This window comes from Sceloporus undulatus, chromosome 1 (assembly GCF_019175285.1).
Source record: "Sceloporus undulatus isolate JIND9_A2432 ecotype Alabama chromosome 1, SceUnd_v1.1, whole genome shotgun sequence".
NCBI classification, from domain to species: Eukaryota; Metazoa; Chordata; class Lepidosauria; order Squamata; family Phrynosomatidae; genus Sceloporus; species Sceloporus undulatus.
Genome location: NC_056522.1, coordinates 33,250,293 through 33,272,402, shown reverse-complemented (window position 1 = coordinate 33,272,402; position 22,110 = coordinate 33,250,293). Strand labels below are relative to the sequence as shown.

Here is a 22,110-nt window from a genome sequence, read left to right as displayed (position 1 = left end):
AATATCTAGAGGGCCAAAGGTTCATCAGCCTCCCTGGATGACTGGCTCCTTTGTAGATATTCATACACTGAATACAACATTTTTGTTACAAGTGCATTCAGCTGAATACATTTTTAAAAATCCTCTGATCAAGAACCTGGCGAGTCTGGCAGTAGTGTATTAGTAATATTTAGAATACAAGGCTTTACCAGGCTAGCCTCTGTAGCAATACTCTAATGGAAAGTTTATAAATGTGGTTAGGTTTTTTGTTCTATAACGATGTGCAGCAGTATCCAGCTATAACAGGAAAAAGGTGGTGGTGTTTTTTTTGTTAAATCCACCCCCCAATTCTTTGGATTACAATAACAATACCCCATAACAATACATCATTTGCTTAGAATTCCTTTCTTCTCCAGTGGACGGCCAATGTGGGGAACTGAAGCTAAACTCAGAAGGAACTGGAGAGCCAGTGGGGAACATGGGCAGGTGATGTTTTGAATCATGTGCCGTCCAACAAGTCCTGGGTCATCAACTCCATGAGACCAAGCTCCACTATACCACTGAAGGCCAGGCTTTCCATCGGATCAACTAAACACACTGACATCCCTATTCCTGAGGTTAGCACTAAATATTCAAAGCTCTTCAGAAGTGTTTGCACACCTGGAAATACTGGGACACCCCCAATTTCTTTTTCATTTGTGCAGGCAGAAAGCCTACCTAGAACTTCTGTCTTTTTCTTTGTTATCAAACAATCCGACAACATAGTCCTGAAGCTTCAATGTACTGTACAAAAATGGCTCCATTGCCATCTCTGGACTACGTATTCAGCATTCTCAAACCTGTATCTAGCTAACAAGGCCCATAAGCGTCGGAGTTGTTATCTGAGAGATTGGCATTACAAATTGCTTCTTCTCTCCAAGGGCATGGAAAAATTTAAAAGAAAGGTCAACCAAAGCAATGCTGATGGAAGTATTCTAGGACAGGAAGCCAACAAAACAAAACAAACATTTTAACTTTTCCAAGCTCTGTTCTTACTTCTTGTCCCATTTGCTCACTTGGAAGGATATGATTGTACCTATGGTGTTTAGTTACGGTATGTCATCTAATGACCTTACTTTTTATGGTTACAATAAACAGCATGAAGAAAAGAGATTTAATGGGCAAATATTTCCCTACTGCTAGATGATCTCTATTTTAGAAACCACCTTCTTATAATGCTTTTCTTCTTTTTTAAACATACATGCTTTTCTGCACTGAGATATAAAGGCTGCAATTGTTCAAACCTTTTCTGGCAAACAATGATCATGGGGGGGCCCCTTTGCACTACATGACTAGAACACTTTGGTACTATCACAGCTCCATACTATGGAAATCTGGGATTTGATGTCTCTTGCAGTATTTAAATTTCTCTCCTGAATAGCTGTAGTGCCTCAACATACTATAAATCCCAGGATGCCATAGAATGTAGACATGGCAGCAGAAGTGGTATAAAAAACTGTTATGACTGGCAATGTGAAATAACCTCTTTTCCCCCTTCACCACTCATCTTGCAATGCATTCTTTTATCGTTTGGAGTATCTATGGAGCTATTTTGCCTTGCTCAGCCATCAGTGGCCATTTATGATTGGAGAAAATGGAGGGAGAAATTTCACAGATGTGTACAAAATGTGTACATGACATATCCTCCAACTGTCCCACTTTGGCAAGGACATTCCCAATTAATCTTCTGTCACCTCCCCCTTTTGGCCACTTTGAAAATGTCCCACTTTCTCTTCCTCCCACTTTCCCCCCTTGTCCTCAGTTTACTTCTGTTGGTGCAAACTGAGCTCAAAGCAAAAGTGGTTTGCATTCAATTAACTCAGTGCGGGAAGAGGGAGAGGGAGGATGTGGATGGAATCTTGCACTTCCCAGTAAGCTGAAGCACAAGCAAACCACTGCAGTCTCTTGCAGTTCATCTGTTTGAAATAAATGTTGCCATCTCTATCATACTTCAAATGTTTTTATATGTTCCAGTTTTCAGTATATGCTCCTTATAACGTAATGAAAAAAAACCTTACCTTTTGCTCCAGAAGATCCTGAACCCTCTATTGTGGCACTAGATGGTTGTTCACATGTGTTCCACTGTGCTACCTGGTGCGGTGATGGCAGAGGCACATTGCTTGCTCTGAGGTCAGAAAGAGGCACCCAACCATGTGATCGCTGCTCAGCACTTTGTTCTGACCTCAGAGTGAATGTTGTGCTGTGGTAGGTGACACAGGAGGATGCACATGCAAACAGCTGTTTGTTCATCAGAGAATGCCAGGTCAGCTCCAAAGCCAGAATACTTTGGGGTTTCCCCAGAATATTCTGGCCTCTGCACAACATTACCAACATTACCTCAATATCAAAGTGTTGCAAGTACAGGGTGACCGGATAACCTAACTGCAAAGGAGGACAAGGCACTGCAAAATGTAGGACTTTCAAGAAAAATGGAGGACACAACTGAATAAAAGCTAAAAAATACTAATATATAAATGTAAACTCACACTTCTTAGTCATGCTCAAAATGGAGCACATTTTGGAATTCTTCCTGGACAGAAGGCTGAAATGTAGGACAAGTCCTAGAAAAGAAGGATGTCTGGCCTGATCATAGAATCATAGAATTATAGAGTTGGAAGAGACCGCAAGGGACATCCAGTCCAACCCCCTGCCATGCAGGAAATCCAAATCAAAGCATCCCCGACAGATGGCCATCCAGCTAGAAAAATACCAACACAGATACCTTGACTTTGTCATTAGTACGTCAATAAAGACTACAGCCTAAATCCAGCACTAGTCCAAAGTGGAATAGGAAACTTGGTAAATCAAACCAAAAGAAATTTGGTAAATCAAAATGTATGTAAATCGTGTTGATTAGGTGGATCTAGTCTAGTTGGGATTAAATTTAGGCCTGTTTCATTCTAAGCAACATTTCAGGAATTAACATTCTATCCATGTCTTTTTGTGACTTTTAGTACAATTTTATCAGTGCAATATCTATTACAGATTTCATGTGTTATAAACAACCCCAGTGATGTTGATGAGTCCCACATTTTCAAGAGTAATCAATATCAGTAAGGACTTTATCACATGGGGAAAATTGGGAGTTTAAACAGTGAAAATCGCAATTAACATTTTCACATAACATTGCGACTAAAGTGCCATTATCCCAGGAATAAACAGGCAATAAACAGCAACAAATCATTCACAGGGAAATCCCATGAATGGTTTGTTGCTGTTAATTGCCTGTTTATTCCCAGGATAATGTCTCTTTAATCGCAATGTGTGTGAAAATGTTAATCAGGATTGCATGATTTTCACAAAATTTTTGCTATTTAAAGCCCGATTTTTCCCGTGTGATAAAATCCTGGGTCATTTTGTTGTCTCAGTTACAGTAATAAAGTAAACAAAGTAGAATAAGCAAGGAAACAAAACTCATGTAACTGAAAGCAACTGAAATCTTTAAACAACCTAATGTTAAATTAGATTGTCAACGTTTTAATTTTGCAAGAGTGAGTAAAGTCACTTTCTATGTTGCAGATGGATTGCCTATCTGAATTTAAAAACTGATTTTCTGATGGCCTGACCAAACATTAAAACAAGGGAAAGAATGTTAACTCTGTCTACTTCATGAACAAAAGAGTAGTAGTAGTAGTAGTAGTATGAGCCTTCAAACCGATTCAGAATGGTGCAGTGGTTTGAGTGTTGGACTCCAGGAGACCAGGATTCGAATCCCTGCTCAGCCATGGAAACCCATTGGGTGACCTTAGGCAGGCCACACTGTATCCGTGTCAGAGGAAGACAGTGGCAACTGCTCCTCTGACCAAATCTTGTCAAGAAAAAGCTATGATAGGGTTGCTGTAGGGTCACCATAAGACAGAAATTATTTGAAGGCACATAGCAATAATGTGCCTTAAAGTTGTCTATTGACTTATGGTGATCCCATGAATTTCACAAGGTTTTCTTAGGCAAGGAATACTCACACGTGGCTTGCTATTGCCTTCTCCTGAATATGGTCCATAACATGATATTCCTTGATGATCTCCTCTCCAAATACTAACCACCCTCCTTAGCTTCCATGATCAGATTGGATCTGGAACCTTCAAGGTATAAATGAAATACATGAAGGAACTCCATTGCAACGTATCTGCCCCACAGATACAATGTTCAGAACTTTGGTACAGAATGGAGGGATTGGTCTAGGCCCAGGGTAGCAATCATTTAGCCCTTCTGGTATTGTTGACTACAAGTCCCAGGATTTTTTTACCACTGACTATACTGGCTAGGACAGCTAAGAGATACAGTCCAACATGCAGAGGGTGATATGATTTCCATTACTGTCCTAAACCAGTTGAAAACCCTAGGTTGAGTAGACCCATTGAATCAATGGGAACTTTGTAAGTCAACAAGATAATTCCATTGATTCAGTGAGTTCACTAAGTTTGACTTTGGCCTTCAGTGTTTTCATGAACTATTTGCTATTTTATCTCATCATTTAAGTCTCAATACTTTTTCATTGTTGCCTTCTGATATTTTTTATTTGACTTTTAAAAACCCTTGCTTTTTATATTTATTGTTTTAATCTGTGTTTTTATACCATGCTTCAGAAATTTGTTTAAAATGGGAAAAAATAGAATACTGTATTTGTTTTTGAAACCAATATAAATATTGCAATACTTATATTGCAGTGGACAACTGTAAAAACCTTAAATGCATAAAGTGGCAATCCTATATCCACTGATTTGGAAATATGTCCTACCAGCACTGCCAGATTTTCAAAACAGCTATAAGGGAAAGTTGAAATTATTGACATACGGGGTTTACTACCAGGAAACAGCTATTAACAAGTTTGTGTTCTACATAAATACAATATGAAAATATTGATTTCAGTTATCCTAGCTGAATATTTCTCTGTAAAATGAACATATTGCCCAGACTCATAAACTGCATTATTCACACATTTCTGTCTTATGGCCCACACCCCAAATTTTTTTCCCCTCTTGTTCAGTCTGTATAAGAAGAAAAGCTTTCCAATGCTAAAATAAGGAGAATCCCTTATCATAAGGGACTCCTGCCAGCCTTATAAAGGATAAGTTTTCTGGCCTTCAACTAAGGATCATCTACACTGCAGAATCAATGCAGTTTGACACTTCTTTAACTGCCATGGCTGAATGCTAGGGCTTACAGGATTTGTAGTTTTGTGAGATATTTAGCCTTCTCTATCCGAGAGCACTGGTGCCACAACAAATTACAAATCCCAGGATTTCATAGGATGGAGGCATGACAGTTAAAGCAGTGTCAAACTGCATTCAATCTGCACTGTGGCAGTTTCCTAAGGGACATCCTTTATATAAGTGATACCTAGCAACCCTATGTCCTATGGAACATGGTGGGATTTCCTTCTGAATAAATACAAAGAGAACTAGAAACTCTTCTTCTGGGCACATTTGAAGACAGGGTGGGGGATGTGTGGCCCTCTAGATGTGTCTGGAGTCCAACCCACAGCGTTCCTCAGCAGAAGCTAAGATGGTTAAAGTTGTTGGGAGTTGCGATCTGACTTTGCCCACTCTTGCTCTAAATTCTCAGAAAATGCATGGTTCTGCTCAAATACTACCATTTTTCTTAAACTTGGTGTTCTTCTGTATATTAATTCAAAAGAAGAAAGGGTGAAGACTTGAGCTTTTGATGTAAAATACCCATATAACAAAAGAAGTAGTTATTGGGAGTCATTAGCAGAACTTATTCTTTGCAAACAAAAATACCAACTGCCTAAATACACACACATATAAATAGACACAATTAAAATGCTACCTTCCAAAACTGGGACTCAGGGCGACTTACAAGATTCAAGACAGGTATAAAGACACAACATTATAATGATAAATGATAAAATGATAATGATAAAACACAATTAAGCAAATTATAACATTAGAACATTACTGAATGAAAAAGCAATATAAAGCACATTATAAAGCAATATAAAGCTCCCAATATGAGCTCCTTTTTGAGCCAGTCAGTTGCCTAAATGAAAATGTCTTTCCGTGCTGGAAGAAAAAATTAGGAAAACTTAGCCTCCTTTGGGACGGAGTTCCACAGTCTAGGAGCTACTACCTAGAAGACCATCTCTCACATACCAACCACATTTTGCAGGTTGCTCAAAAGCTATTCCTTAACAATACCTGGGCAATTCTCAACAGTTTGTTACGTGGTTTAGGTGACTTGCCCAGGCTATTTGTTTAAAAGAATGCATGCTGATCATTTCGAAGCCACCTGCAAAGCAAGGGGCAGGAGCAGCAGTTGTTAAGTCATGGTGGTTGGAAATTGTGTTTATAACAGAAGCTGTGTTGGGACTTTTCTTGCACTATAACACCACTCCTTTTAGAACTGTACAGCACAGTCCTCTCCAGTTCAACTCAAAAGCAAGTTTCCATGTTCAGTGGAGTTTGAATATGACTAAGTGAGTGTAGGATTGCAGTGTCACTGTTTTTAGTATCGTTGTTGTTGTGTGCCTTCAAGTTGTTTCTGACTTACGGTGACCCTAAGGTGGGGCTTTCTTGGCAAGATTTATTCAGGAGAGGTTTGTCATCGCCTTCCCCTGAGGCTGAGAGATTTTGACTTGCCCAAGGTCACCCAGTGGGTTTCATGGCTGAGCTGGGAGTCGAACCCTGGTCTCAGTGTCATAGTCCAACACTTAAACCACTATGCCATGGCACTATAATTATCTCTAAATGCAAATTCAGATGGTGATGCAAAATGAGATCACACCAGAATAAGACAGTAACTTGTATTTACTTGAGTTTGTAAACTAAAAGGAAACAGGTTCTTTTCAAGAGACTGTTTTATATGATTCAAGTCAGTTTTCAACATTTACAGAATACTAAGGATTCCTGCTTCTCCTGTTTCACCTTCTAGTACCAAACATAACTGGGTCCATCCCCAACAGGCAGGAAACAAAAATGATTCAGGTAGGACATCAGCATATCTGGAGGAATCTCTGCAAAATTAGCTCAACAGATAAAGGAAAGTGGAGAGGACAGAATCTTGAACTTCCAATAAGCTAAGGCAAAAGAAAACTGCGGCAGTCTCTCCTAGCTTATGTGTTCTTCCTCATTAATAATGTTGGGCATCTTGACTATATACTGATGTTGTATGGCTATACATGTCCTTGTTTTCATCTGTGAGATGTTGGAGGGCATGATAGAGCCCTATTAGGGGGCTATGTTGCAACCTCTTGTTGCAGTACCCCTTTCATTACTTGTGCCCTTCTGTGCCGAGGCCACTTTTGGAAGTAGGGTCTAAAAAAAAGGGGAAGAAACCATGTTGTCAAAGTGGTAGAATTCAAAGATATAGTCATGTTAGTCTGTAAAATCAGTATGTAAAGAGATCTTATAGCACCTCTGAGACTAAAAGAAAGAAGTTGGCAGCATGAGCTTTTGTAGACTTACATCTATTTCCTCACATGCATTTGGTGGAGTGGAAAGCCAGGGACTAACCTATGCAAATCATTCATGTGAGAGAATGTCAATTAAATGTCAAAATCCTGTGTGTGTGGAAGTGACGTGGCAAGTCCAGTTTTAGCAACAGTCATTGGGGGACAAAGGCAGTAAGGAAGCTGTAGCCTGCAGGAAAGTGGATGAGTGTGGAAAACAGAGAGGCATCTGATGAATGGTCAAGGTGCTACAAGATCTCTTTACATACTGATCCTACCAATGTGTTACCTCAAAAAGCCAGACAAAGAGGACGAAAACTCCCATGGAGCTCATCATGCCACTGTAGTACTTCAGCAGAGCCTCTCGGCAGCCCCGGTTCCACAAGTTGAGCTCTTCCGTTTGATAGTCATAGCTGTAGTGAGCCGAGTTGTTCGACACCTGATACTGGATGCAGGGTCGTGGGGAGCTTGGGTTGCAGCAGCTGAAGGGGACGCCATCCACCAAGTATCTTCCATCCACATTGCTTTTAATGCGACTGTGAACAGGCAAAGCACAGTCAGTTACAATTTCATCAAGACTCTTGTTTCTCTGCTTGAAAAGTTAAATCCACCAGGACAAATGGATTAAAACAAGATGTTTCCATAATGCTGGGCTCTCCAACTGACCTAGTTTGACAGGGATAGTTCTGATTAATCCTCTATCATCCCACTTTTTCATCTGCTTGTAAAAGTCCCAGGTTCTCTCTCCTCCTCTTTCCCTCTTTGCCTTCATCTTACTTTAATTGGTGCAAATCCATTTCAAAATGCAAAAGTAGTTTGCACTCAGTGAACCCAGCAACACAGAGAATAGAGGAGGGGTTGCAAACTGCCACAGCCTTTCCTAATTTGTGTGTGCTCTTCTTCATTAATAGTTTTGCCATCTTGAACACACCCTGATGTTTCCTAGCCACGGGTTCCAATTTTCATCTGTAAAATGTAGGGAAATGAAGTGAAAAAATGTAGTGAACGTTTCTAGCATTGCAGAGAGACAATGAAAATCATTCTCAACTAAAACTCTTACATTTGCTTCCCCCCCCCTTTTTTTTTTTTCATTCTCTAGACAATTTTGCCTGCTCCTTTTCTTTGGATGTCTAAACTGTATTTCTAAATGTTCAAATGGAGTTTAAGTTACTGCAATACTTGAAAACTGGTGACTGAGGGACTGGAGGTGGTATTCTTATTACATATCCTCCAACCTTTTGCAGATGAAAACCAGGATACATGTGGGCAAGCAATATCAGAGTATAGCCAAGATGACAAATGATATGAATGAGGAAGAAGTAAGGAGAGACTGGACCAGCTTTCCTTTGCCTGATCCTCCTGGGAATAGCAATGGCAATAGCAAGTACATAAAAGCAAGATTCCCTCTTCTCTTCTCGCATGCTTAGTGAGTTAACTGAGTGGAAACTACAGTACTTGCACAATGTGTCCAAGAGTTTTCCCTTTCCTTTTCACTGCATATCTAAACCATTCTCTTACTAGCAGCCCTGGAACTGAGTTGTGAAAAGGCTAGGATTTAAAAGTGTCGCTTCACTTTCAGACACAACCTGCCCCCCCCCCCTTCTGTACAATCTCTTACTGCACACCCCATGCTCCCTAAAAACCTGCCCTAGAAGGCTGGGAAACTCTTTGAAGTATGGTTTCGGCATCAAGGAAGATGTGATGTGAGAGGAAAGAAAATCTTCTGTGCTTCTTTGATTCTGTGTTATTCTGCTGGCACTGGCTTGAAAAGGAAGGCTATGTTGTTACTTAGTATGGATTAATAAAAAGCCATTGTTTCATGCTTAATAATGGTTATTTCACCAGTAAATCATCATGTGGGCAAGTCCTATTCACTACCCATCCTTCGTTGACATGCTAAAGAGACATTCATTTTTGTTAAGTGAGGCTGCAACACTTCATCAGATGGTGAAGATTGTGTAGCCTCCTCCCAAACACTGGTTAACTGTCACTGCCAGCAAAGTGAGGCAGCACAGCCAATGATAAGGGATGATGGGAATTGGAGTCCAATAGCATTGATAAGGCCACACATTTCCCATTCCTGATTTAATCATAATTCTGAGAGGAAGCATTCTACCTTGGTTCTCACTTTGCATTACCAACAAACATGTCTGCAGTCATGGTGAAGGAAAGATAAAGACCCATCCAGATGATCATAAAACTGGCTTTGTACCATTTCAAAGCTTTGTTCTTGACCTACAAAGCCATAAAAAATAGGGGCTCTTTCACATCACATCATTCTAGTACTATGATTCCACTTTCAACATCCTATGGATTCCTAAAATTTGTAGTTTACAGAGGGGTACTTAGAATTGTCTACCAGAAAGCTTTAGTGCTTCTTGAAAGTAGCCCAGGGTGTAGCGTAGGATGTAGACTCGCCAGGTAAAGAGGAATCATAGTGTAACTGTGTAGTGCAATAGGGTCCCAGGTAGGTTCTCTTTTCCTACATATCTGTTCCCAAAGATTGTAAATTATTGGCCATTCTGCAAACCATAGAATGCCATGGCAAAACAACTTCTAAAGTGATGGCACCTTCATGATGGGATTTCCCCCCCCAGCATGGCCTGAGAAGTATTTTGCATCAGATGATGTCTGCTTTTTTTAAAATTACTTCTGAATGTTTCAAATTATTTAGCATTTTTAAAAAAATGTTTGGAAACTATTTAATATTGTATTGATGTGTAACATAATGGCAACTGCTCAGAAAGCGTAGCAAGTGCTATGCAAGTACAATACATATAGACAAAAGTCTAGAGTAACTGTCCCAGAGGGGGCAATTACTTAAAATATTACATTAGGTGAGAACTGCAATACAAACTGAACTTCAGTTGTATACAAGTAGTATACTACGGTAGTACTACAAAAACATGCAAACTGCAGAGAACCTGTCCCTAGGGGGAGGGAATGTTTGTGGCTGCATCTGCACTGCAGAAATAATGCTTTGATACTGCTTTAGCTGTCATGGCTCTGGGGTCGGTAGTTTTGTGAGGTATCTATGAAATGTAGTTTTGTGAGATCTGTCAGAAAGCTCTGGTGCCACAACGAACTATAAATCTCAGAATCCCATAGCATTGAACCATGACAGTTAAACCTTTAAAGGTGGGGCCTTGAGAAATATCTTAATACACTTTTCATTCACAATAGTATGGTATAGCAGTTGAAGTAGTTCAAGAGGAGTTTAATTTTTTTTTTAATTGTCCTAACTAGACAAACTTATTTAAATTTTTGTCCATGAGTTACCGCATCTCAAACAGACACCTAGAACTTTTTGTAAAACGTTTTTTTAATTAGAAAGCGATGTTTCAGCTGATCTGATTTAACATACAGGTTTTGTATAGATTTTTTGCAAGATATCTATAATCTAAACAAGCATTCACTTTATTTAAAAATAAAAAGGCTACTGTACCAAGTAGGCAAAAAGATAATCTAGTAACCTAAATAATATTACTACTACTACTACTTTATTAGTAGTAGAGGTAATTCTTTTTACATGGCACTCTTGTTATGGAATAAAAGACATATCCCTCTCTATTTTCATCTACGCAATGGTGAGGTGGATTGGCATGCATCCTCATTACTGTTGAATATAGTTCTGAATTCATATTCAATATCTGAAACATTACCTAGTACAGCTGTTCCCAGTTGTACCCTCCAGATGTGTCAGCCAGCATGGCCACTGGCCATGTCATCCATCACAGACTTCAGTTTAGGGAAGGCAGGACAAGCCTCACCTTTACTCCTGAAAATTGAAACTTCTCTTACTGATTTCCATATGATGAGCTAGATCAGGTTTGTAAGACTACACAAATACACTAGTCTGTACTCTTGTATCATTATAAATACTGTACCATTTTGATTTCTATATCCCAGGTTGTACTAGGAAATCTTTGACATTTCATGATAGCAGGAGCATCTGCAAATGATATGCCAGACTACTCTGAATGAAAAAAAAATATTAAGGTGACCCTCAAGGCCTCATCTTTAAAGGTTTAACTGTTATGGCTCAGTGCTGTGGAATCTTGGGATTTGTAGTTTGTTATGGTTTATTGTGGTCCTGGGCACCACAGATCAAAAAGGATGCTGAGAAACTGGAGTGTGAGTGACCAAAAGAGGGTGACTAAAATGTTGAAGGGTCTGGAAACCATGCCCTATGAGGAACAACTTAGGGAGCTGGGGATAGTTAGCCTGGAGAAAAGAAGGTTAAGAGGTAATATGATAGCCCTGTTTAAATATTTGAAGGGATGTCATATTGAGGAGGGAACAAGCGTGTTTTCTGCTGCTCCAGAGAACAGGACTTGGAACAACAGATGCAAGCCACAGGAAAAGAGATTCCACCTCAACATTAGGAGGAACTTCCTGACAGTAAGGGCTGTTCGACAGTGAAACACACTCCTTCAGAGAGTGGTGGAGTCTCCTTCTTTGGAGGTCTTTAAACAGAGGCTGAATGGCCATCTGTCGGGGATGCTTTGATTGAGAGTTCTTGCATGGCAGGGGGTTGGACTGGATGGCCCTTGTGGTCTCTTCCAACTTTATGAGTCTATGGCAGGGATAGACAACCTGCGGCCCGCGGGCCGGATGCGGCCTGGCAAGGCCTTGGGACTGGCCCCAGCCCGGTCCTGCCGCCAATTGCCGCCGGGGCCTTTGGCCTCTCGCGTGCAGGGGCAAGGGGGGCAATTGTCTATAGATGCCTCAGAAACATGCATTTATATTAACATTTTTTTAAAAATCAGCAATTTTTTTTGCATGTCCACTTTTTTTAAAAAAGCGTCCACCATTTGAAAATGTTGTCCTGCATTTGTCCTGGTTTATTTATTTATTTAATTTAAAAAAAAAAATAATTATTTATTTTTTGGCTTCGGCCCCCAGTTGTCTGAAGGACAGCAACCCGGCCCCCGGCTCAAAAAAGTTGCCTACCCCTGGTCTATGGCATCAGAGCTCTCTGACAAACAAGTCTAAAGATCTCCATACTTTTATTTTAATATACAGTAGGTCCTTGGCATCTGCTAGGGTTTGGTTCCAGAACCCTCTGTGGATACCAAAATCTGTGGAGTGGCATAGCAAAATGGTGTCCCATATATAGACATATATATATATACACACACAGAGAGAGAGAGAGAGAGAGAGAGAGAACTTTCAAGCTGTGGATGGTGGAATTTGTGGATGCAGAATCCATGGATAAAGAGGGTTGACTGTATATGTCCAACTCTTGGTATGAACACTTAGGACTTGTGAAATTCTGTTTGTGGTTTAGGGAGTTTGTAGTTTAGGGAGGCCTAAGAGTTCTCTAGCTGAGAAGTCTAAATGGCACTCTCTAAATTGCAAATCCCAGGATTCCACAGAACACAGAAGGTAACCAGAGCAGTTAAAGTGGAATAATAGTGCTATAACATTGTAGTGTGATACATGATATGGAATTCCCACAGAATACCCACTGATGAACTGAAGAACTCTTCAGCTTCATGGGAGTTATTGGAACAATAACTGTGCCTAACAACAGGAACTTTGGAAGCTTGTCCCATCTAGTGCAGTATTATCAACTCTGGCTACTCTGCTACTACTGTTAATATCTCGCCTTTTCCCGAGTTTGGGGCTCAAGGTGGTTTACAACAGATTAAAAACACGCAGTTAAAATCACAAAATACAAAAGTTAAAAAGTGATTAAAAAGTGACTAAACTATATAATAATAATAATAATAATATCATCATCCACAGATTCAACCATCCACAGCTTGAAAATATTCCTAAAAATATAAATTCCAAAAAGCAAGCCTTGATTTTGCCATTTTATCCAAGGGCACTCCATTTTACTGTACCACTGTATTTATTTTATTTTAGTTTAGTTTTATCCCACTTTCCTCCCAAAGTGGGACTCACTGGAACCAAACCCCAACCTATACCAATGTATAATAAAAAGTAAACCATTAACAAGAACATTACAAAGCGCGGGATGAGTCCTTCCTGAATCTTCGTTCGCGAAGCAAAGCCAGAGAGAGAGAGACAAGAGAAATAACAGATAGAAAATCCAGCACATTGTTTGGGGGGGGGGCAGACCCTGTACACTCAGTCCACAAAGTCCTGTTGAAATAGAAAAGCCTTCACCTGCCTTACTCCCTACTCTCTTTCCACTTGTCTGACAAGAGAGTTCCAGAGCCTGGGGTCAGCACTGAGAAGTCCCTCTCCTGTGTTCCCACCAGATGTACCTGCAAGGGTGGTATGACAGAGAGAAGGGCCTCCTCAGCAGATCTCAAAACACTGGCAAATTCATAAGAGAGGATGTGATCCTTCAAATAACCTGGACCTGAGCAGTATGAGGTTTTATCAAAACCAACAATTTAAATTGTACCCAGAAGGGGACCAGCAGTCAACGAAGCTGTTGCAACAGGGGAGTTGTGTGTTCCCTATGGGCAGCCCTAGTTAGCAATTTGACTGAAGCAATTTGGGCCAAGGGAAGTTTCCAAACATTCTTCAAAGGCATCCCCGTGTACAGAACATTACAGTAATCTAACTAGGATGTAACTAAAGCACATATCACCTTGGCAAGATCTGACATCTAAAGGAATGGTAGCAGCTGGTGCGCAACCCGTAACTCTTGGAGGCAGCTGAAACCTGAGCTTCTAGGCCCAGAGTTGAATCCAGAAGCACACCAAACTGTCAACATGCATCCTAATGGGGAGCATAACCCCATCCAGCACAGTCTGAATCCCTATTCCCTTCCCTGCCTTTCACCGGACCAAGGGCACCTCCAACTTTTCTGGGTTAAGTTTCAATTTGTCTGCCCTTTTCCAGTCCATTATTGATGGCAGGCACAAGTTTAGGACTGAAACAGCTTTCTTGGATTGTGGTGGAAAGGAATAGTAGAGTTGGGTGTCACCTGTATACTGATGGCACCAAACCCCAAAACTCTAGACAACCTCTCCCAGCAGTTTCATGAATTTGTTAAATAGCATGTGGGACAGAACTGAATCTTTAGAGACTCCTCAGGCCAGTGGGCATGTGGTAAAACAGAAGTCCGCCTTCTAGCAGCCACTTTCCTAGTATGATTCCTTTCTAGCCCTATCTAGAGAGTCAAGGTATTTACTGCTGGTCTCCCATCTAAATACCAGAATCAGGCCGGGCCCTGGTTAGCTTCCAAAATCAGACACGTAATTCAGGGTGGCCATTCCCTATTTTGAAATACACCCACACTTTTAAACACAGCGTAATCTTGTTTTTCCTCTTATGCATTGCTCTGCCTTGGCTGGATTAAGATCAAGCTCACAAATCTTCAGATAATTCTAGCATGGTGAACATCTCATTAAGTTTTCTCAAATAGTTATTTATATCAAAGGGTTCTTCAACTTAAAGTGGTCCCGTTATTTTAACAAGTAAACACCTGGCATAACATCAGGGTTCAAAATATCATTACACAAACAAACTTGTTTTAATTATAACTGGCTAATTCAGGATTGTAAGATTCTAGCCAAAATCACCAACCAAAGAATGATTTTAAGAACATCCAAAGAAAATGGTCAACGCCAACCAAAAGCACTGTATAGTTTTTTTTAATGGAATGTGGTGTATAAATTGGTGGGAAAAAGTCACCATTTGCTAATCTGAATATATTATTTTATATTATCTTTTTCTTAAGATATAAAATATAAAATTACATTAAAATTTACAATGCACATTTATCATTCTAAATGAAGCTGTACAGCTGTTTGTTTTCAAAGTACGCTAATATAAATATAGTGGAAAATATATGGCTTCATATTATGCAATAACGTCATATGAAAATCAACCTGCTTTGGTGTTTTTTTTTTCTTCCCCAATTCGAACCCCCATTTTTGCATGGGATTTCCCCTGTGTGATAAACACCTAACACCAGAATCCTATACATGTCTGCCCAGACGTAGGTACCATATAATTCAGTGAGGCTTAATCTAAAGTAAGTGGCTATACATTTCAAACCTGGCGTTATCTGGATTGAGGCCTTAGTGGCTGTCATATTCTAGACCAGTGCTTCCCAAGCTATCTGACATGGAGGATGAGCAATTATTTTTCCCCAATGTGTCAAGGAATGGTACCATATGCCATTTAACGATAACTGTTTCTCTCTTTCCTGGAAATTCAACATTTAAAAAACCTGACTTTTGTCTATTTGAAATCAGTGTCATCTTTCAGTTACTTCCATGTCATTTTCCCCCATAAGTAGAAGTATTTAGTGGCTGGTTAATGATTTTATTGCAATAGAGTACTAATTTAAGCACTTTTAAAAATGCAGGGTGTACAAAGATTAAATTAAGACTGAAATTGACTAAATATTTGGTTTTTATATAAATAGGCCATAACCACACTGTGTTGAGATGTAATACTGTCATAATACAACAGTTAAACAGGCGAGTCTACAATATAAGTTGTATGCAATTAAACAGGAAATAGAGTTGAAAAGACCATGTTAAAACAAAAACCACTAGGAAACAGGCTGAGATTTTAAGTAGCAACAAACATGTTCACTGAGCTCCTGAGAATTTCAAGTTTTAAAGTACACATTAAAAATATTTCTTCCCATCAATACTATACACCCAAACTGTCAGGTACTTACGCATTTTGCAAATTACACTGATTGATCTATGTAATAATGGGGGTGGAAGTTACTTCCATGTCATAGAATCATAGAGTTGCAAGAGACCACAAGGGCCATTCAGTCCAACCTCCTGCCATGCAGGAACTCTCAGTCAAAGCATACCCAACAGCATCAGTACTGTTTCTAATACACAACATAGTGTAGTGACCAGGAAAGGTTTTAATTGTTTTTCTGGAAATATATCCGCATTAGCAACGGTGGTTTATGGAGTCTTGCCAGACACTATCCCCAAGCAGCTGATTTTTCACAAACTCGGTTGAAACGAACAGTCCTGTTATGTCTGGTGAGCTATGATCAATCATTTGTTTTTTTTAAAAAAACCAAGTTATTAGACTGATATTTAATTATTACATTAAAACTCAGATCGAAGAGCAAGTTATACAAAAATAGTTGACACAGCAAAGGATTGTCAACTTTGCCTCCTTTCTTTGCAATAGGGCTTTAATGGGGGAAAACCACTTGAAAAATGCTGTTTCATATTTAATTTCAAAACCTTCTTAGATTATCTCAAGTGATGAGCTACATTCTTGTGCTAGAATGCCTGGGAGCTCTTTAATTTCCATTCATTCACTAATTATCCTTTGACAGCTCTCTTAATCTCTCTGTTTCCAGCTCAGCACAAGGTAGGGACCATGCTAATCACTTGAGAAGCTAAGAGAAGTATTTTCTTCCCCTTCTAATTCATGCAATTAAAACAGTATAAAGAGTCAGAGAGAAAGCTAATTGTTGCTAGACCCAGATATTTATTCAATTTATCTCTTCATAGAAAGGGGTGAGACACAGATGTGTTTTCTTTACAGTCATAATTTAATTATGGGACAAAACATATGAAAAGAAGACCAGAAAAGCAAGCCATCATGCTGTAACATGCTGAAATGGCGTGCCATGGTAAGGCCAACAAAAACAACCATTTCACAATTATGAGATAAATAAAATGCTAGAAGAAGCTGCTTGTTTTGGTTTTATGGAGTAAACTGAAACAGGGATTGCATTTTACCAAGCACACATACATTTGGTAGAGCACTCTAATTCCATCTGTCCAACCAGCCAAGAATAACTACAGAGTAGCTTAACTGAGGTCACTATCAATGTCAGAACACAAATGAGCAGGAAGGTCTTCTGCAACCTCTGTTGAAATGAATGGGAGCTGTGTAAGATCATTTCATTTCAATGGACCAAAATCCAACCCATTGTAGACCCATTAAGATGATGAGTGGAACTTGTTAGTTGCAATATGAATTTTAATCAATGTCAGTGCATCTGTGTTAGGTAAGACTAGCATTGGATTTAGCCCTCTGAGCTTGGTACTTCCTGTTGGATTATGTTCTTTTTCTGTCTCCCAGTTAGGAAAAAAGCAGGCATGGATGGCCATGTTAACAAAAGCAGAATTGGGACATCTAAATGGGTGAACCAAATGCAAAGTGGCAGTGAAAGGGAATATTTTTAAGATAGTTATTAGTTACTATAGGAATACTGCTATGGAGTTTCATTCAATGATTAGACTAATGTTTGAGAACTTGAAATGCCACTCTCCATGGTTATGGTGATAGCCCAGTTATAGCCCTAGAATTATTTAGTTTTACTTCTACTTTACATCTACAGTTGAATTTACTTTTTAAAAGTGTGAATTATAAAAAAATAATAGATGAATAAACAAATAGTTGGGTGGAGGGGTTTACTTATTCAGACATTCATAAAATTAAGTATTCCGTTTATATAGAACCAGAAAAGAGGAAGACCAAATTACATATAGATAGATTCAATCAAGGAAGCTACAGGTGCCCTGAGTTTGGAAGACCTGACCAGGGCTATTGATGACAGGATATCTTGGAGGTCACCCATTCATAGGGTCGCCATAAGTCAAAGTCAACTTGATGGCAATTAACAATAACAACAAACATAAGAAGCATAAAATGGATTTAGTTGGTAGTGCTGCACATGATACGGATGGCTGATAACAAGAGAAGTTCAACTGCAAACATAGGAGAGCACAAAATGCATTCCACTGAAGTACTTACTCTTTCACTTCTTTGGAGCTAAAATCCAAGTATCTGTTGCTGATCCACTGAATCTCAAACCAGTCTCTGAAACCATTGTTTCCACAGCATTTGAACTCCATCTGGAGCAAATCAATTGTTTTCTTCATGAAACACCTTCCTGGAGTATCTGTATCACGATAAAATTTCATTCCACTTTTTAGCCCTTGCGCTAGCGTACTTTCCAGAGAACCCCTCAACAGGAAGCAAATGAGAGCGACAAAAAAGATGAAGACATTGAAAAATACACACACCAATAGATAAAGTTTCACAAGAGGCTTCCACTTTGCAAATTTAGCAGGATCCAGAGAATCATAGCATATCTTGCCTGCAAGTGCATTGAATGCACAGACTAATACACCCACCAATATCAAGGAATTGGGCACAAAGTGGCTTTCAGAGTTGTCCATCACCTCACTTCGCTTCCTGAGTTCAATTTTCAGGAACAATCCCATTGAGAAAACAACGATCCCTGCAAACACTGACAACCAGTTCATGAGCCATAGTCCTTGCGCTAGTTTTACCCTTTTCTTCTGGTTGAACTTGACTTTCATCACTGCCATGTTCGTGATGTTGAATGTACCAAGACTCCACAAAAATTAATCCTTTTTTTTGGTAAAGGGAACAAGCGCAGGAAGAATTCTCACCATTCAGGCCTTGAAGATTCCAAATAGAGTCGCTCTGGCTGAGCCATTGTTTGACTCTTCCATCTTGCCGAGTCTGAAGTTGAACCTTTGTAGTCAAACTGAAACGCTTCAAAGAAGTGGAAAAAAAATATTATTGGCAAATGGGATGCGCAACTATTTCTGGTGGTCCCTTCTACGCAAAGGAATAGAAGCTTCAAAGTTGCAAATGATTAAAGCTGGATCCACAATACGTCATTCTAATACTAATTAGTGTAATCCAATTTAGAGAAATCTCTGCCAGCAGATGAGCAGTGGAAATAATCCCTCATTTTACTATTTAGTGGGTTTGGACCTTCACATGATGCATTGCAGTGCATTACAAATGGAAACCAAGATATAAAAAGAGGACTAGGTACTTTTTGACAGGAAACTGGAGACTGGTTAAAAAGTACATGAAAGACATTGTTATACACTGACTACAAATTGTTCCAAGCCACTAAGACCATATCCTTTTTTTCCAGTGTCACTCACCTTGAATGACATCCTCTGGCTAATGTGTTTTCAGGGGTGGAATTAAGGTCATGTTTTAAGTGAACTGAAATCTAAGTCTGAGGAAGCCCAGCAAACAAAATTTTCACAACTGGAAGTACAATAAAGCAGTCTTGAAGCTATATCAACCATGGCCATTTTTTGCATCCAAAACTAGTCTCCGTCATGAGCTGCTTATGGTTAATCACACTGGGCCAATAGTGGCACAGGGCTTGGTGAGGGTTTAAGAAACAAAACCTTTTATGCAATGTAACACCAATGAAGGATGTAGTTGTCCCACCAAGTAAGGAGGGAATCTCTACTACAACGTCATAGCTTTAGAAAGAAGAGTACCTTTTGTAGATCTTGAGAATCTTAGTAGGGTATTCTGAGAGTAAACAAACAAACAAACAAACAAACCACAGAGTAGGGTATGGCAGTACTTGCCAATGTTCATATTTTGTTGAGAAGTGGGGGGGAGGGGAATGAAACAATGCATAAGACATGTTGTTTCTTTCTCCTATGCCTAAGTACTAAGGAAGTGTTTTAAGTGAACTGTTTTAGTCAATGTACCTAGTGCAATGATGATTTTAAGAAATGCAGAGGGGAGGTGGGAGATGTCACATCATCTTGTACACATTCAGCTTCTTGTGCTCACTCTACAGGAAGAGCTATCAGAAACAGAATGTTATAAAATACTACCAAGTCCTAAGATATGTCTGAGTACTTTAATTGGTAAAAAAGAGAATACACCAATTTCATTACATGGTTTATTGTAAGAGGAACAGTCCTCCCGATTAGCCTCACATCCTCATGGACAGATGTTGTTAATTGCCCATGAGTTGGCCTTGACTCATACCAGCCCAGTGGATGAGACATCTCCAAGACTCCCTGCCCTCTACTGCTCTGCTTAGGTCCTGTAGATTCAGGCCTGTGGCCTCCCTGATTGAGTCTATCCATCTGGTGTGGAGTCTTCCTCTCTTTCTACTGCCTTCTACCTTTCCTAGCATTATTGTCTTTTCTAGCGAGTTATGTCTTTTCATGATGTGGCCAAAGTACAACAGCTTCAGTTTAGTCCAGGGAGAGTTCTGGTTTAATCACTCATTTGTCTTTTTGGCTGTCCATGGTATCTTCAGCACTCTTCTCCAGCACATCTAAAAATGAGTTTTTCTTTCTGTCAGATTTCTTCACTGTACAGCTGTCATATCTGCACATGGTGATAGAGAATATAATGGTTTGGACAATTCTAACTTTTGCGCTCAGTTTAGGATCTTGTCTAGTTTTTTCATGGCTGCCCTTCCCATTCCTAGTCTTCTTATGATTTCTTGACTGCAGTCTCTGTTCTGTCCTGATTAATGTTTGATCCAAGGTGCAGGAACTCTTTTACTATTTTGATTTCCCCATTGTTTAGGCTGAATTTATGTAGATCCTCGATGGACATTATTTTTCTTTTATGTTCAGCAGTAAGCCTGCCTTTGCACGTTTTCCTTTAACCTTCCTTAATAATTGTTCCATGCCTGTGATGTTTTCCACTAGTAGTATGGTATGATCTGCATATCTTAGATCAGTGATGGCAAACCTTTTTAAGGTCGTGTGACGGGGGCAGCGCTTCTACCCCCAGGATGGGGGCTGGGTGCCAGGGCGGGGCTTCCGCCCTCTGGGGCGGGGCTTCCGCCCTCTGGGGCGGGGCTTCCGCCCCCTTTTCAGAGGGAGGGAGCCTCTGGCTCCTCCCCCGGTGTTTGCCGGCCCCTGAGGGTCCCTTCTGGGGCAGTCAGAGGCCGGCAAAAGGGCCGTGGAGGACGGTGCGCTGTCCTCTGGCCTTTGCCGGCCCCTGAGGGTTCCTCCTGGGGCTGTCAGAGGCCGGCACAAGGGCAGTGGAGGACGGCGCGCTGTCCTCCGGCCTTTGCGGCCCCTGAGGGTCCCTCCTGGGGCCGTCAGAGGCCGGCAAAAGGGCCCTCGCCCTTCCTTCACTCGCCGTGAAAGGGCTCCACAGAGCCCTTTCACAGTGAGCGAAGGGGAGCCGGGAGGAGGAGGAGGCTGGGCACGTGTCCCAGCCCCCTTCTCCTCGGCTTTCGCTCCTCGCGAAAGGGCTCCATGGAGCCCTTTCGAGCAGAGCAAAGGGAAGCCGGGAGGGAAGAGGGCTGGGAGGAGGAGACAGATGCGCAGGCGCCTGTCTCCTCCTCCCAGGCGCCATTTTCTGGCTTCCTGCTGTCTCAAGAGAGACAGCGGGAGGCCCGAAAATGGTAGGGAGGAGGCAGACCGTTCCGCCTTCTCCCTCACCCGTGCCTCGTGAAATCACGCTGCATGCCACCCGTGGCACACGTGCAACGCATTCACCATCACGGTCTTAGATTGTTGATGTTCCTTCCTCCTATCTTCACTCCCCTATCTTCTGAGTTCATAACTGCTCTTCGAATGATATTTTCTGTGTACAAATTGAACAGATAGGGTGATAGGATGCAGCCTTGTCTGACTCCTTTGCCAGTTGAGAACCATTCTGTTTCTCCATATCTTGTTCTAACAGTAGCCTCTTGTCATAAGTACAGATTTCCCATCAGTACTATTAAATGTAGTGGCACTCCCATGTCTTTAAGAGTGCTCCATAGCTTTTAATGGTCTATGTAGTTAAAGGCTTTGCTGTAGTCTATGAAGCACATGCTGATTTCCCCCCTGAATTCCTTGGTTCACTCTATTAACCATTTATTTCATTTGACAAGGAAACATGGGGAACATTAAAGCTGTAGAGGAACATCTCTCTACATCACCTTGTGGCTAATGAGAACGTTGCAAGCAATACAAAATTAGTGGGACAGCAACATCTATTTGATAAAT

At 40.5% G+C, this 22,110-nt stretch overlaps 1 protein-coding gene across 1 annotated transcript in view; it reads right to left on the bottom strand.

The window, feature by feature from the left end:
* Positions 1 to 20,186, bottom strand: part of PRPH2 (peripherin 2) — a 46,307-nt gene extending 26,121 nt beyond the window's left edge. Inside the window, exons 1-2 of the mRNA XM_042446476.1 lie at positions 18,107 to 20,186; positions 7,716 to 7,962 (exon numbers count right to left, since the gene is read on the bottom strand). Coding sequence (XP_042302410.1) covers positions 7,716 to 7,962; positions 18,107 to 18,687 — 828 coding nt within the window. The 5' untranslated portion in view covers positions 18,688 to 20,186. The remainder of the gene's footprint in view (positions 1 to 7,715; positions 7,963 to 18,106) is intronic.
* Positions 20,187 to 22,110: the final 1,924 nt, after the last annotated feature.